Here is a 17,148-nt window from a genome sequence, read left to right as displayed (position 1 = left end):
CTAGTTCTTCCTTTAAATGGCAATTTCTCCTTTCTATTCATTCTGGGGCTATTTTCCACATCAATTCCTTCAAACTACCTATTACGCTGGTTACAGCCCTGTAGCACTTCTTTTAGAGAGAATGGTTAAACACTCCAATCCAGCTAGACTTGTGAATTATGGACACACCAACAGGATCAACCAATGATTTACACAATTAGCCATTAGTGCAGCTACTGCGTGGCATTATTTTGTCTTTAACTGTTAGTGCAACAGAAGCTAATGACTCCAAGCCTCCTATATCCCTGAGCAATATGCTACTATGTCATCTTACTGGGCTGGCTCAAAGTCAGTACTTTTTATTTCACAACTTCCACAGAAAGTAATTGCCTCTATTTCTTCAATGATTGTCATCAAAGAGTGACTACACTGAAGCTATGAAATCTTTCACATAGCAAAGTGTTTAGTTTATAATGGAAGACTTTGGTAGGAGTAGGGGGTTATGTAAGGATTACTGATACAATGACATTTACATAAAAAATTATGAATAAGTTACATTTCTGAAACAGAATGGGGAATCAGATTCCTCCTAATTTGCTCACAAATTTGTGGACATCCATGCAGCTCAGAACCCCAAAAGTGCAACCACAAAACAATACAGGTATAATACAGCAGCAACAAGTTTTGTCTTCCATCTTAATATTTAACTCGCCTTTTTTCACTTATGTAAGATACATATCCCTCCACCACTTCAGCATAAGATTCTGCTGCAGATCTTTGTCCCCATCACACAGGTGCTCCTGGAAACTGTTGCTGCTGCCTTTGTTCCAAAGCTTGTTGACTTAGCAGCTGCTGCTGTTTCTGCAGAAACTGTACCACCTCCGGACTTCTTAATAATGACTTAAAGAAAAGAGGATTTTTTAAATGGACACCAAAATATTTAGAATAGAAAAATATCCCATATTTGTGAACTATACATTATATCAGTTTGTTCCTTATATTTTATAAATGGGAGTTCAATAAAATTAACATATTACAAAACACACCAAAGTGGGAACCATTTTCATCATTACAATACCTCCAGAAAAGAAATGGAGTCAACATTAAGGTCACCTCCAGTTAACTGAATCAAGACTGAAAGATGTGCATGATATGCCACTTCATAATACTATATACTTTTGTTTATTAAACAAAAATAAGTTACTGTCATATAGACAATGTAAACATCTGCTTTAAAAATGTTTAACTGCAGTTTAATTTTGAACTATACTTCTTGTATTCCATATAGCAAACTACCTCAAATCCCTGTTCTTTTGGAGAAATACAGAGCCTGTCATTGAAGTAAAATTTCTATAAATATAAAATATTTATAGTTTATCATACTAACTGGTCACCAGATAGAAACAAACAACCCTTATGAAAGCATGAAAGGAAGCACTGTCTTGTGAAGAGCACTGTCTTGTCAGGAGTTTTGGGTTCTATTCCTGGCACTATCACTAACTTGTTGTGGGCCTTGGCCAAATCACAACTTTTGTGCCTCAATTCTCCCCCGTTCCTCCCCCCAGCCCTTCCACCCCCACCCCCCCATCTGCAGCATGGGAATAATTATCTAACTCCCAAAATGAGTACTTATAAAATCCTTTGAGATCCTTGATTAAAAGGTGCCATAAAAGTGCTAGACATTATCTACTATATTAGGAAATGTTTTCATCCTTGTGCTACTTGAAGTTTTCCAAAAAGCCAGTTCTTTTTCCAAGATGTATACAATAACATTCCATTTAAAAATACCCTTATGGTTTATGAGACCATGTCCTCCTCCTTCCCATATACTTTGCCCCAGGTGGGATATATTAAAAACAAAGGGATCTTTCCTAAAGGAATATTGCTGAATGAGAGAAAGGGTCAAAGCACTGAAGAAGACAGCAACACAGTTCAAGGAGAACCTGTGCCTCACATTTCCTGTTTGGTGGGCAGAACCAGGAATGATAGAGCTTCAATCTTGTGCAAAGGCCCTTAAAAGAAATATTTACTTTTCCAAGAGCATCTGGTTGCTATATTTCTAGGGAAATCATAAAAGTGTTTTCAGTTTCCATTACTAAAAGGACCTTGTCAAGTGCAGCTAAGAGCTGTGAAGGTACTGTCAATCAGGCAAGGGAGCCAAAGAGGTGCAATCCAATAGCAAGACTCAGAGAGCAGCAGCCAATGGGCGGCTTTGTGACTCCAATTTTTCTGCAGGCTACTTTAAAGAATTAAAGAAAATAATTTCCTTTTCATGGACACTATTCCAAAGTTTATTTCTAGACTTTAAATAGGTGCTTCTTCTATATATTGTATATCACTGGGAGAAGGGAGACAAAATAAGGTTATTTTGCTGTAAACCTAGCATTCTGAGGTCTTTTCTTTAAAGACTTTCATCTTCAGACTATCTGGGATCTGGAGTCCTCCATGCACATAGGTGCCTAAAGAGACCTGCAGCACAATAATCAGGGCTGGTTATGCTGCTTGTCATAGTTAATGGGGGCAGTAGATGAACAGTTTGATTCTCTTTTGATGGAAAGAGAATAAAACACAATGGTAAAGGTACAGTAGAAACATTCACAATAAAAGCCAAAACCACCAAATATATTAAATTCTCTCCTCCATGTAAGTGACATTCAGGGAAGGCAGCTAACGGAGCCACAAAAATGATCTTGTGTTTACTAGAATGTAAAACAGATGTTAGTGTATACCAGTGGTTCTCAACCTATTTACCATAGTGGGCCACATCCAATACTACCTGTATGGCCCTGAGGGGTACCACAGCTCAGTGCTGATTGGGTCACACGTTGAGAACCACTGGTGTATACAATATCATAGTAAGTGAGGTAGTGAGTCTAAGACTTCTACTGACTTTATTTCTTACACTGCCATGACTGAAACTTGCACTGGAACTATTTAAAGTGCACATCTTACTGTTTTACTGGAGACTTTACAGCAAAGTTGGGTTAACACAAGGATCGGCAACCTTTGGCACACAGCTCTCCAGCGTAAGCCTCCTGGCGGGCCAGGCTGGTTTGTTTACCTGGCGCATCCGCAGGTTCGGCCGATCACTGCTCCCACTGGTCGCGGTTCACCGCTCCAGGCCACTGGGGGCTGCGGGAAGCGGCGCGGGCTGAGGGATGTGCTGGTCGTGGCTTCTCGCAGCCCCCATTGGCCTGGAGCGGCAAACCGTGGCCAGTGGGAGCCGCGATCGGCCGAACCTGCGGACGCGGCAGGTAAACAAACTGGCCCGCCCCACCAGGGTGCTTACCCTGGCAGGCCACGTGCCAAAGGTTGCCGATCCCTGGATTAACAGATTAAACCATCCTAGATACATTATGAATGCTATCTGCCCAAAGAACTACACACTTTTCTAATAGTACAGAAATGTCCACGTTCAGCTAATGTAACTGTGATTCACATACTCATGATTATTCATATTTGTGTTCTGTGCAGATGTCGAAATGTGCATCTTCCATGTCTACTGTGATATTTCAGTTTTAAAAACTTGTTTATATAACTGTGTAATGCACAACAGCAATCTACTGACTTCCAAGTTTCCAGAGAGGCACCAATAACTTTCAATACATATTCTATCTGTATCTTTAAGAAAAGGAGTGAGCAATTTACAAAAATTGGTTCTCAAAAAGCAATCCTACTATCTTCAGCCTTGTGAAGCCATGGTACTTACCAGCCTTTTTTGATTCAATACTTGTTCTAAAAGAGTAGGTCTTGCTGGGCGATCTCCAATAGACCCTGTTCTTTGTTTTGTAACAGAAACTGAACCTTCAACGCAATCCTGGACATAAGAGACAAAATACAAGAGGAAAGATAGATGTTAATATGTTCTCATTACAATGCATTTTTATTTCTACAGGGGAGATCTCAGAATAAAAGGGCCTGCTTCCCCTTCCTAACCTGTGGAAGGAAATAAGGTGTGCCAGAGAGGAAAAGAATCCACCCAATGTTCTGTTTTTCCCCTTTCCCTCCATAAAGCTTCCAGTCTCCACTTGCCACAGTGAGCATGACTCCAGAAACTGGTGAATTAGACTTCTAAATTAGACTCCTAACCAAGTTACCACAGCTAGTTAATAAAACTTTAATCTATTTGATTAAAAATTAAGTAATTTGAAACAGCCCAATTATTCCTTCCACACTTTTTAACCATATTTCCCTGAAAGTAATGTGTGTCTAAAGCAGGGGTTCTCAAACTGAGGGTCGGGACCCCTTAGGGGGTTGTGAGGTTATTACATGGGGGGTCGCGAGCTGTCAGCCTCCACCCCTGATCCTGCTTTGCCTCCAGCATTTATAATGGTTTTAAATATATAAAGAAGTGTTTTTAATTTATTTTGGGGTCACACTCAGAGGCTTGCGATGTAAAAGGGGTCACCAGTACAAAAGTTTGAGAACCACTGGTCTAGAGAGTCTCAGGTTGGAGGCTAGGTCAGGCTATAGTCACAGCTGGGGCAGTTCTAGCCACAGTTCAGCACAGATAAGGTGCTGCAGATTCCTCACTGGTTTCTCTCTGGCCTGAGGCATCCCAACCTATAAAGTTTGTTAACTATTCTTCCAACTGAAAGGGGTCGGACAAATATCTATCCTAGCATCTACTACTTCAACACTGTTGAAGAAATGTCAAAAGGCTCAGCCTTTATTAGATGCATATATGTGTATTCTACCTTGAGTCTCACTAATCTTCAAAGGCTAGTGTAGACACTACATAGTTGTGGAAAAAGAAAATCCTGCCCCTTCCAAAACCACCCCCTCAGTACAAACCGCCTCCATCATCATTTTTTTTTAAACTCAGTAGAAGAAATGCAGTTTCCCCCTTCCCAAAACTATTCCAAAATACAATGCATGCACAAAATGCAAAATCTGCTTGAAAACTCTTTATAACAATTATGGCAACTATCAGAGACTACATTGTATAGAGTTTGGAATTGAGAGCCAAAACTGCTGAAAACAAGCTGAGTGCTAATACCAGTTCTGCCACTGATTTACTGTGTGATCCCTGTGCCTCTGTTTTTCAATCTGTAGATAATATTTATGAAGATGTTGTGTGGCTCAATATAGCTCTGAATGTTTAAAGTATTACACAAGGCCTAAGCATACTTAGAGGATTTCATAAGTGTAACAAACAGGGAGGAGGGAGCAGGAAAGCAGATGGCCAAAAAGTTATTCTCTGCAAGGCTTTCCCTGGCACAGTGGCCTCGGTCTATAAGATGGGTGTGGATTTCTCTCTGGGACAGGAGAATTACTACTACTATTATTGGAACTACCTGGGCCACCACAAACATGCTTAGATAATTGGAACGCAACCGGACAGGAAATCATACCAGGCTGACAGGCTCGTTAGAAAGAACTCACTTTGTGCGGGGAGTAGGAGCAGACAAAAAGCTAGGCAGGCGATGTAAATAACTAATGCCATTCTGCACTGAATCTGTACCTTAGTGGAGAAGAGAACTAGGAGAGTTATGTGGCTCTCCAGTGAGGGAGGTGCGCTCCCACACACCTGTAACAGCAGCAAATAGTGGCAGGCTAAGTCTCCCCCCTCCAATGGGGGACCCCACCGAAAAGCTGATTACCTGCAACTCACCCTTAACTCAAGTGATTCGGGGTGTTGTTAGCTGGGCGCTGCACAGCGGGCTACCCTTGCACACAGCGGTGAGGGGCTGATGTGTAGCCTCAGCTACCCCCCCACCCCCAAATCTCTGCCCTAATACCTCGGCACTGTGACACAGCGGTGAGCCGGGCACTAACCCCTCACCTCGGCCCGCGCGCTGCCCCCCGGGGTGGCAGCCCCGCCCTGCGCTGGGGGCGCCTCGGCCCCGCCGCCGCCCAGGGCCTGGTCGCTCTTCTTGCGCTTGTACTTGTCCTTGTACATCTTGTTGCGGTGGCGCTTGCACATCCAGGGCTTGCGCTGCTTGGCCACCTGCGTGGTGGTCTCGCTGCAGCCCTGGTACGTGCAGCTCTTGCAGCCCCCGCCCCCCGCGGGGCCCTCCCCGCCGGAGGCCGTCGCCGCCTCCTCGTCCTCCAGCTCCTCGGGGCTGGCCGTGCTCTCGCCGCCCGCCGGCTCGCCCTCCTCGGCCGCGTCCCCTTCGCCCTCGCTGGGGCACACCTCGCACAGGAACACGAGGCCTCCGGAGGTCTCCGGGGCCTGCGCGGGGCCCCGGTGCCGCCCGATGCCCCCCGCCGCCTCCTCGTCGCCGCTGCACGGCTGCATCACCAGCAGCGTCAGCTGGGGGGGCGAGGAGGAAGCGGCGGCGGGGCCGGCCCGCAGGGCCCTGCTGCTGCTGCCGCCCTGACCCTCCGTCCCGCTCTCCCACCCACCGAGCGCCGGGCGGCTCTGGAGCGGTAGCCACAGAGCAGTGACTGCGCAGGCGCAGCGGCCCTGACAGGCGACCAACTGTACACGCTGCGTGCCAGCACTGAGACCTAGTGCGCGTGCGCGGCTACACTGTACGCCTCCCCAGCTGCCTACTACGCATGCGGACAGGCCCGGGAACGCATGCGCCCTGAGGCCGGGAGCTGTGACGCGCGACTACGGCCGCTTTACGGCGGCAACTGTTGAGGGGAGTGTGGAGTGAGCACGCATGCGTATTATGGAAAACTAACTTGGCACGTAGGGAATTGCCACACCAGGGTGACAGAAAATCAAGTGCGCGTGCGCGGCGATCGCTCTGTCGCGACCCCAAGACGCAATTTACTGCACGTGCGCAAACCCGATATGGGCGAAGAGTCGAGGAATGAGATGAGGAGCGCGCGCCTGAGGCGTCGTTAAGCCTCCGAATAGCTGGGGTGGTCACGTGACAATGCAGCCTCCGCCTCCTCCGCGGAGGGTCATATGTGTGCCGCGTGGTGGGCGGGGCAGCCCCACTCCCACCTGTGTTTTCCTGCAGGCGAAGTGTGTCACCGGGCACCAGGCCCTGCTGGGGCTACCCGTGCATTAGGGTACAGCCCAGACTGATGAGTATGTCACAACGCGCTGCAACCACGAGTGCCTTGCAATGCCCTGCTAAAGGAGCTCCCAGCATGCAGGTCACACCCTGAGTGTCTGTGTGCAACTGCCACCTGCCAGCCACACTTAGCTTACCCTCTGGCGCTCTCCAGCCTGGGTCATATTGTGGGGTGACCCCCAGTGCAGCCGCTCCTCCCCCAGGCCTGGATTTCCCCCATTGTGTACTGCCCAGCCCTCTCCTGGACAATGCAAGCTTATATGAAGGCCCTCCTTTTATTAACAGAAAGGATATGAACAGATTGTGTTGTTCCAAATGGAGTTTCCCAAACACTTAAATTCAAACACATTGAATGAGATAAAAAAAAAAAAGTGTATTAACTACAGAGAGGGAGATTTTAAGTGAATACAAGTAATGAGGCATAAAAGTCAGAAATGCTTACAATAAAAATAAAGATAAAATGCAACTAGTGCCTAACTTAAACTATGTTAAACTCAAGGTAAAGTTTTTGCACCACATGCTCTCCTCAGACTTCCTGGCCAAACTTTTTAGGCCAGGACCCCTCCTTCTGTTTTAATGGCTGCTTCCTTTGTTCCTTCTGATGCAGTGAATCAATAGAGAGAGCAAGGAAGAGGGGTGCCTTGGGTGTTTTCCCTTTCTTTTTATAGTCCTGTCTTCCCTTTGAGAAGCATTTCCAGCTGGGAGTATGGTGACAAGCAGACTCTGTGAACAGGAACCCCATTCTGTTTCTTCACTAAGATGTAGATCTGCGCCACAATGCCATCCAGAACCGCCTGGTGAAAGCCATCGCACCGCGCCTGGGGCAGGTGGCCGTAAACTGCACCATCCCCGGTACTGACAGCCAGCTGTGACCTGACGTCATTGTCACCAACGAGGCCCAGGAAAAGATCATCCTTATTGACGTCACGGTCTCCCTTGAGAACAGGACCCCGGTCTTTCACAAAGCCTGAGCTCGTAAGCTGGAAAAGTACGCTCCCCTGGCCGACACCCTGAGAGTGAAGGGCTACGAGGTGCAGATGGACACCCTGATCGTCGGAGCCCTGGGTTCCTGGGACCCCTGCGACAAGTGTGTGCTGTGGACCTGCGGGATTGGTCAATGCTATGCACGGTTCATGTGGCGACTTATGGTCTCAGACACAATCCGATGGTCCAGGGACATCTACATCGAACACATCGCCGGCCACTGACAGTACCAGGAGGCGTGAGCCTGAGCGACATCGTGCATCGACTACGAGAAAGGGACCGAGATACTTTTTCCGTTGGACCATATGAACTGGAACAATAAACTCACTGAACCTTAAATCTCACCAAATGAAGGTCAATCCATCCTCATCATCGTATTCACTTATTATACACTTGAACATAGCCATTATATGAACAACATACCCTCGTATCTCAATGTCTGTACTTTGACCCGTTAAGCTTTTACCTCCAATCGGGGATATTGCAGATTATGTATTCTTTACGCCATCCAATCTTAAACCGAATTTGGCACCCTTTGATAATCTGTACGTTATTCCCTGATAACCAGACACTTCTATGCTTAAACTCTGTACCGTTCACTTTTTTTTTTAAACATCATCTTAATAAAATTTTTATTTCTGCCCATGCCCTTTTTCTTGCCAATGAATAGCCACTCACTCTCACACTCATGCCCGTCACCCCAATCGGGGTATGGGCCGCCAACCACAGATCTCCAGAGTCCTTTATCCTGCCTGGGCCATTTGCTCTAGCTGGTTCCAGGTATAGCCCATTTTTATGCTATCAGCCTGAAGGTCGCGTCGCCAGGTGTTTCTTGGACGGCCTCTTTTCCGCTTGCCTTGGGGGTTCCACCGCAGTGCCTGTCTAGTGATGTTGGTTGGCTGCTTGCATAGTGTGTGTCCTATCCAGCCCCACCTTCTCCTTCTAATTTCTTCCTCTGCTGGAAGTTGACGGGTCCTCTCCAAGAGGTAGATGTTGCTGATGGTATCTGGCCAGCGGATCTGGAGAATCCTTCTAAGGCAACTATTTATGAAGGTCTGGATCTTCCTGATGGTTGTTTTAGTTATCCTCCAGGTTTCAGCTCCATACAATAAGACTGATTTCACGTTGGAGTTGAACAGTCTAATCTTTGTTGCCAAAGACAGCTCTCTGGAGCTCCAGATGTTCTTGAGCTGTAAGAAAGCTGCTCTTGCCTTACCGATCCTTGCTTTGATGTCTGCGTCCGTGCCACCCTGTTGGTCGATGATGATGCTGCCTAGGTAGGTGAAGGACTGCACTTCTTCCAGAGGGCTTCCATTCAGTGTGACTGGGTCATTACTGATGGAGTTAATCTTGAGGATCTTGGTCTTGTCCTTGTGGATGTTGAGGCCAACCTGTGATGACATTGCTGCCACTACGTTGGTCTTCTCTTGCATCTGCTGTTTGCTATGCGAAAGGAGTGCAAGGTCATCGGCAAAGTCCAGGTCATCAAGCTGGGTCCACAACATCCACTGGATTCCGTTCCTACGCTCATAAGTGGATGTCTTCATAATCCAATCAATGACAAGGAGAAAGAGAAATGGTGACAACAAGCATCCTTGTCTGACTCCGGTTCGCACCTGGAAGCTGTTTGTAAGCTGCCCTCCATGGATCACTCTACAATGTATGCCGTCATATAAATTCTTAATCAGGTTGACCACCTTTACTGGGATGCCATAGTGCTGAAGGAGCTTCCAGAGAGTCTCTCGATCCACGCTATCGAATGCTTTCTCATAGTCAACAAAGTTGATGTACAACAAGGAGTTCCACTCCATAGACTGCTCGACTATGATGCGGAGCGTTGCTATCTGGTCCGTGCATGATCTATTTTGCCGGAAACCTGCCTGCTCATCTCGTAGCTGTGGATCGACGGCATCCTTCATTCTCTCTAAGAGGACTCAGTTGAAGACCTTCCCTGGCACCGACAGAAGTGTGATTCCTCTGTAGTTGGCACAATTGCTGAGGTCTCCTTTCTTGGGGATTTTAATAAGATATCCCTCTTTCCAGTCTGCCGGAATCATTTCTTCTTCCCATATCTTCTCAAAGAGGGGGTACAGCATTTCCACTGAAGCATCCAGATCTACTTTCAGGGCCTCTGCTGGAATATCGTCAGGTCCAGCTGCTTTCCTGTTCTTCATCATAGTGATGGCTTTTCTGATCTCATCTCTGGTTGGTCTGTCACAATTGATTGGAAGGTCTTCGTTGGCTGGGTCAATGTCTGGTGGATTTAGTGGTGCTGGTCTATTCAGGAGTTCCTCAAAGTGCTCCGCCCATCTATTCATCTGTTGTTCTATTTCTGTTATAGACTTTCCCTGCTTGTCTTTGACGGGACGCTCTGGCTTGCTGAACTTTCCAGACAGTCGCTTGGTAATGTCATACAGCTGTTTCATATTACCGTTGTATGCTGCCTGCTCTGCTTCTGCTGCCAGTCCATCCACATAATCTTTCTTATCCTTCCTAATATTCCTCTTCACTACTCTATGGGCTTCAGCATACTCTTTTTGCACTTTAGCCTTTGCTGCTCTAGTCCTGCTGTTATTAACTACTGCCTTCTTCTTCTTTCTATCTTCTATCTTAGTCAAGGTCTCTGCTGTGATCCACTCTTTCTGCTGGTATTTCTTGATTCCAAGCACTTCCTGGCATGCTGACCTAAGTGTCTCTCTCACTTTCTGCCATCTGTTGGGTACACTGTCTTCCTCTTCCTCAGACCGATCCTGTAGTACTGCAAACTTATTCTTCAGCGTCAGTCCAAAATCTTCCTTGATCTTATGATCCTTCAAAAGGCTAACGTTGTACTTCACTCTTCTATCTGACACGTCTATCCAGTTCTTCTTCAGCTTCAGCTTCAATCTGGCCACCACTAAGTGATGGTCGGACGCTACGTCTGCTCCTCTTCTAACTCTAACGTCCTGCAAAGATCTTCTGAACTTCTTGCTAATACAGACATGATCGATCTGGTTTTCTATCGTGCCTGCTGGCGATACCCAGGTACTCTTGTGGATCCGCTTGTGAGGAAAGATGCTATCTCCTATGACCAAGTTGTTAAGTGCACACAGATCCACAAATCTCTCTCCATTCTCACTCATCTCTCCCAGAGCGTGGGTCCCCATGCCTTGTTCATATCCTGTGTTGTCAGGTCCAATTGTGGCATTAAAGTCTCCCATGAGGATGGTGATGTCTTTGTCTGGGAGAATCTCTAATATTTTCTGAAGTCTGTTATAAAAATAATCTTTGTCCCCCTCTTCACTGTCATTGGTTGGAGCATAGCACTGTACAACATTCATCTTAATCCTCTTAATTTTAGTTCTGAAGGATGCTGTGATGATCCTGGAACCATGTGCCTCCCAACCAATCAGTGCTCTCTGTGCCTGCTTGGACAACATGAAGCCTACTCCCTGTGTGTGAGATGCGTCGCTCTCTTCATGTCCAGAATACAGCAACAGCTCTCCTGTCAACAGTCGTCTCTGTCCAGCTTGCGTCCATCTTGTCTCGCTAATGCCTAGTAGGGTCAGGTTGTTGCTCCTCATCTCTGCTGCGACCTGCGCCATCTTTCTTGACTCGTACATGGTCCTCACGTTCCATGTACCGATGGTAATCCTCCTGGTTGCAAGAAGGGTAATCGGCTTAGTGGCTTCCTCACGACTTTCACCACCCAGCGTCATGCGTCTTCGAGTTGAAGACCCTTCTTTTTCCAGGCTAAAAGTCTCTGTTATCTCTATTGTTGGCTTTTCTGTCGCAGGTTGATTTTTTTACGGGGTGGAGTTGCTAGCCCCACGCCCAACCCTCCTCCTTTATCCTGACTTGGGACAGGCAGATGACCCCAAAGGACCTCTCTGGTGGAGTTAATGAATAGCCAGTTAGCAGGTAATGACCCATTGACCTTATTTACACCTGGCTGAGGTGTCAGCTTTCCCTCTGTCTTTGAGGAACTGGTTTGGTCACTCCCCAGACTTGAAACATATTTTAGTAACACCATACAGTGGAATGTTATAGTTTTACATACATTGTTGCCACACATATTTTACCAGAACAATAATGACCAGCAAATTATGAATTTTCAAATGATACCCCATAAGGCTTACTTTGTACGAAGATTATTACAATAGTATGCAAGGGGTGAATACAGGAGTACAGTCTGTCATAGGCCCTTAATACTGTGTGTTTGTTACAGTGTTTCAAAGAGTGACAAGGAGGAGGAGGTGAAAATGACCCAGAAATGTGCTATGTAACTTATGGACAGCCCCTCTAGGCACCTGCTCCCCCATGCAGCGCAGCCACAAAACCAAGCCACATGGTGATCCAGGCAACTGTCCTGCTCATCTGCCCCACGAATCAGCCTGTTTGCAGCCCTACACCTAGGGCTGGGCAGAGTCTTGCCTGCTCCTTGACCCATTGTTACCCAGCTCTATCTAGAATGCAGTGGAAAGAACTAAAACATGTATCAACAGCACCGACACCTTCCATTGTTGAAAAGCACTTCTTCTTGCATGCACGCAACAAGAGCCTCGCCACATTTGTAGCCCTCTGAAACAACCAGCTCTCAACTGGTACCTAGAGTGAATCTTGCTGATGTATATATAAATTGTATAGAAGTTGCCTATTATTTTTTTCCCTTCTCTGATCTCTGTCTTTAGAGTGTGAGCTCTGTGGTGCAGGGATTATTCATAGGTGTTTGGAAGAGTCTGCAAATAGAGGGCATTACTGCAAATATGTAGCAATAGTAATGAGAGTAATAATACACACCTCAAACAGTTAGGGCCATACTCAGAACCCTTTTACTCAATGGTGAACTTGAGTAGTTCTGCTGAAGTCAAATAATTTTGTTTTGATTTAAATGCAACTAGAAAGAATGCCTGTCTGAAACTCTAGATGTCCTTCCGATTAATTAAAAACACAATACAAAAATAATGACAAAACCAGAATACTACCTCATTTCTTTCCCCCCTCCCCCAAAACCATATAATAAGTAGCTGGAGCATATTTTATACATCAGAGCCCTTCACATGCCCAACAAGCAAAGACAAAACTCCTTACCAAATACCCCAGCCCTCCCTAAGAGCCCTGTCAGACAAATGGGTTTTGCAACATGCCAGGAAGGCCAACAGGTATGGGCTATTTCAGACCAAAGTGGAGGATTATGTCCAAAATTAAGAGGTCTTGGCGAAGAACATCCTGTTAGCAGCTCCCTCTGTTTTCACCTGAGGAGGCTGTATCTCAGGCACGTTCACTGATCTCAGTTGCAGCACTGGAGTTCTCACCGGAGGGCTGTGCTTTAAAGGCACAATTTGGCCCTTAGTTAGTATAATTGTTCCTCAATTTCTACATCTGAAAAAATGAAGATAACAATACATAAGAACATAAGAATGGCCATACCGACGTTTGGTCTACACTACAGCTCTATATCGGTATGCCCGCATCGCTCAGTGACCTAACCCACTGTGTAGACAGCGCTATATCAGTGGGAGACCTTCTCCTGCTGACATAGCTACCGCCTCTTGCGAAGGTGGATTAACAACACCGACGGGAGAACTCTCTCCCATCAGCTTAGAGCATCTTCATTAAAGCGTTACAGTGACGCAGCTGCACCCATGTAGCGTTTTGAGTGTAGGCTTGCCGTGGGTCAGACCAATGGTGCATCTAACCCAGTATCCTTTCTTCTGACAGTGTCCGGTGCCAGATGTTTATGAGGGGATGAACAGAACAGGGCAATTTTTCAGTGATCAGTTCCCTGTGATCCAGTCCCAACTTCTGGCAGTTGGAGCTTTAGGGACACACAGAGCATGGGATTGTGTCCCTAACCATCTTGGCTAATAGCCATTGATGGATCTCACAGGGATGTTGTAAGGCTTAATTAGTTTGCAAAGCACTTTGATATCCTTTGATGAAAGGCACTTTAGAATGCAAAGCAAAATATTATATTATTATGATGCTTCTACTTTGTATTAACCAGAAGGTTGCTTTTTGAATGATTTGGAATGTTTGTGCATAAGAAGAAACAAATGGAAAAGGAATGGGTAGCTAATCAATTTAGCCTAACTTTGAATTTATGGAATATTATGGGTTAAAAATTGCAATCAAATATTGTTTTGTTCCCGATGTGCATAGGAGAGACTGTAGAAAATGTTGAGCAAGAAAGGTTCAAATGCAAAAAACGAATGTTATATTCCATATTCTATTTGTACCAGCCATGATTTTGGGGAATGAAGGTCATGTTTTGACAATTTGGTCCTTAACTTACGTGTCCCAGCTGCCCAGCTGGGAACAGATACACAGTCTTTGGCCTTCCCAGGTGTGTCTAACATCAGATGCCAAAAACTGCATGCTTAAATCATAGATATTCATCTGTGTGCAGGCTGCCTACTCATGGTTTGAACAGAGTCTGTATATTTCTGCAATCTACATTAGTGCTCATAAAGTGGTTCATTTTGATGTGCCAGAGCTTTTGTGCCAATTTTTCAGTACCTAGTCCTCAGTCACTATCCTGGTGAGAAGTATTCATTAGAAAAGCAGTCACTGGGGACAGAACTCAAGACGATCGTGAGAATACTGGTGATGGTGAGAGTATTGGTGGCACATCATCTAAACCAGTGAACTCATCCCATAGTCACCAGTACAAGTTACCTCTCCTGGCTTCTGCTGCCAACAGCACAGAAATCTACACAGCACTGGTGGCTTTTGACAGTTTTGCATTGTTTTGATTTTCTTGGCAAATAACACATTTTTCAAATTTCTGGAGAATCTTTTTCTCTTTGATGTAAGATTTGAAGGCCTTGTATCCTTCATGTCTTCATATACTATAACTTTCCAGCAGAGGTAAAATTCCCAAACTATATTATTAGCATTACTACCACCATTTTTCATTTTGTACAAATGTATAGACTGGTGATAAATTAGATATAGATGGTCATCATAATTGAGGAACTGGGGAAGCCATTATCTATTGGAATACACTAAGAATATATTGACAGACAGTGATGTTTATTCCAAATATTAATTTAAGGGTGCGAATTAAGTATTAGCACATCAGCCTGTCTTCCACTACCCATACGAAGTGATTAGGCCACTTGAGCTGACCTAGTTCTGGGATAAGATGGCACTGATGTGTATACTTGCAGCTGCAGCAAAATATTCCCTTTTATGAGGACAGAGGGTATGAGATCTGTTTGCTTATTGTTGTTTAAGAGTGTTTTGCACACAAAGTGCTTTTGCTGTTATCTAATGTGTGTATCTCATGAAATATTAAGAACTTCAGTGGAAAGTGAGATGATGAAATTCATACATCCAATGTTAAGGTGGCCCTACAGAGAAACCATAATCTAAATGCAAATTATCTTGTAACTGTATTACACCATTATAAAATGAAAACATCAAGTCAGGAGAGTGCCTGAGATTTTAAAACACAGCTTTGAAAGATACATGAATGATACAAGGAAACAGAGCCTTCTGAGGAAAGCTGTGATAGGGTTGCCAATTTTGGTTGGATGTATTCCTGAAGATTTCATCACATATAACATAATCTTTAATTAAAGATTAATCTTTAATTCCTGGAGACTTCAGGACAATCCTGGAGGGTTGGCAACCCTAAACTGAGAATTAATCTCATTTAAAGCACATTTCTTAACAAAGACATTTCTTTTTAAAAAGGATTCAAAAGTTGGTAGCAGAAAAAAGGCTTCTTGTCCTTTAGTTCTATTGCTCATTTTACTGCTTAACACCATCCATAGTATTGAGTCGTATAACCTGGTGAGAAAGCCATGAGGAGATTCAAAAGCCTGGTAATAGGAAAACCTGATACACTCAAAAAAGACAAAACAAACAAAATGGTGAAATGTGCCTTATGAATATTAATTCCTTGAAAGCAATGAATGTTGAACTCCCATCAATAGTGGCAATGCAAACTGCGTTAGCCTGCCAGTGGTGATCTTCTTAAGGTTTGGTTTTGATAACAAAAGTTTTGATGCTTATATTATCAAATACTATAAACAGCCTTTCTCACAGGACTGAAGTGTTTCTGTTTTCCAGACAAGACTGGAACGTGCAGAAGGACATAGCCTTTCAAAAATAAAAATTGACTACATTTTTGCCAACCTCAGTTTGACAGAGTATACCCCTGTGTTCACCCTACACACTATTGTAATAATGTTTGTACAAGGTATGCCGTGTGAGGTATTATTTAAATAACTTGCTCATCAAGAATATCATGACAAAATGCACGTAGCAACATTATATGTAAAATTATAAACATAAGCTGAAATCATGATAGAAGTATGTTTCCCAGATAAATCTGGGGTGTGGCTAAACCAGTTTCTCAGAGACAAAGGGCAAGCTCTGATGCCTCAGCGGGTGTTAACAAGGCTGATGGACCATTACCTGCTAAATGGCCATTCTTTGGCAAGGAACTGGGCAGGGACAAAAATCTACATTTTAGCAAAGAAACAGTATGGAGTTTTCTTTCTTCACTAGACTGCCTGTTGCCTTGCTCCCAGCTGGAAATGCTTCTCAAAGCGGGGAAGAGACTCTAAAAAAAAGGGACAGACACCCTCCCCTCTCTCTCCCTGCCCAGCACATTCTCGGCACCTGAGAAAACAAAAGGACTTTGTGGGAGGGATCCTCACCTGAAGAGTTTGGTCAGTAACCTTGCTGGAAGCATGTGGTAAGAAATTTTGCTTGGCTCTAATATAGAATCATAGAATATCAGGGTTGGAAGGGACCTCAGGAGGTCATCTAGTCCAACCCCCTGCTCAAAGCAGGACTAATCCCCAGACAGATTTTTGCCCCAGATTCCTAAATGACATCCTTAAGGACTGAAGTCACAACCCTGGGTTTAGCAGGTCAATGCTCAGCTATCCCTTAGGCACTAGTAAATGTTTTATCTTTATTTTTCTGACTTTTATGCCTCATTACTTGCACTTACTTAAAATCTCTCTCTTTGTAGTTATTAAACTTGTTTTACTGTTTTATCTAATGCAGCGTGTTTAAATTGAATTGTCTGGATAACTATTTAAGATAATAAGCTGGCATGTTATTCCCTTAAAGAAATAACAAATTGAATATGTTGAACTGTCCAGGAGAGGGCTGGGCAGTACAGGACATACATTTCTTTGGGGAAATCTGGGACTGGGGGTGTGTTGGGGGTCACCCTGCAGCATAACTCAGACTGGTAAAAGCCAAGGTG

General features: G+C 44.8%; 1 protein-coding gene across 1 annotated transcript; it reads right to left on the bottom strand.

Annotated features, from left to right (window-relative positions):
- Positions 1-765: 765 nt before the first annotated feature.
- LOC112121070 (LINE-1 retrotransposable element ORF2 protein) lies at positions 766-11,593 on the bottom strand (the record flags this gene model as incomplete). Its single annotated transcript, XM_029911963.1, is given in 5 exon segments — positions 766-879; positions 3,689-3,796; positions 5,765-6,343; positions 7,676-7,888; positions 8,696-11,593. Coding segments are annotated over 5 exon segments (3,912 nt in total), but the record flags the coding sequence as incomplete, so codon positions are not given.
- Between the last annotated feature and the right edge of the window lie 5,555 nt (positions 11,594-17,148).

This window comes from Terrapene carolina, unplaced genomic scaffold (genome assembly GCF_002925995.2).
Source record: "Terrapene carolina triunguis isolate 2854851 unplaced genomic scaffold, T_m_triunguis-2.0 Scaffold139, whole genome shotgun sequence".
In the NCBI taxonomy this organism is placed as follows: Eukaryota; Metazoa; Chordata; order Testudines; family Emydidae; genus Terrapene; species Terrapene triunguis.
This window is presented reverse-complemented; position numbering and strand designations above follow the sequence as displayed.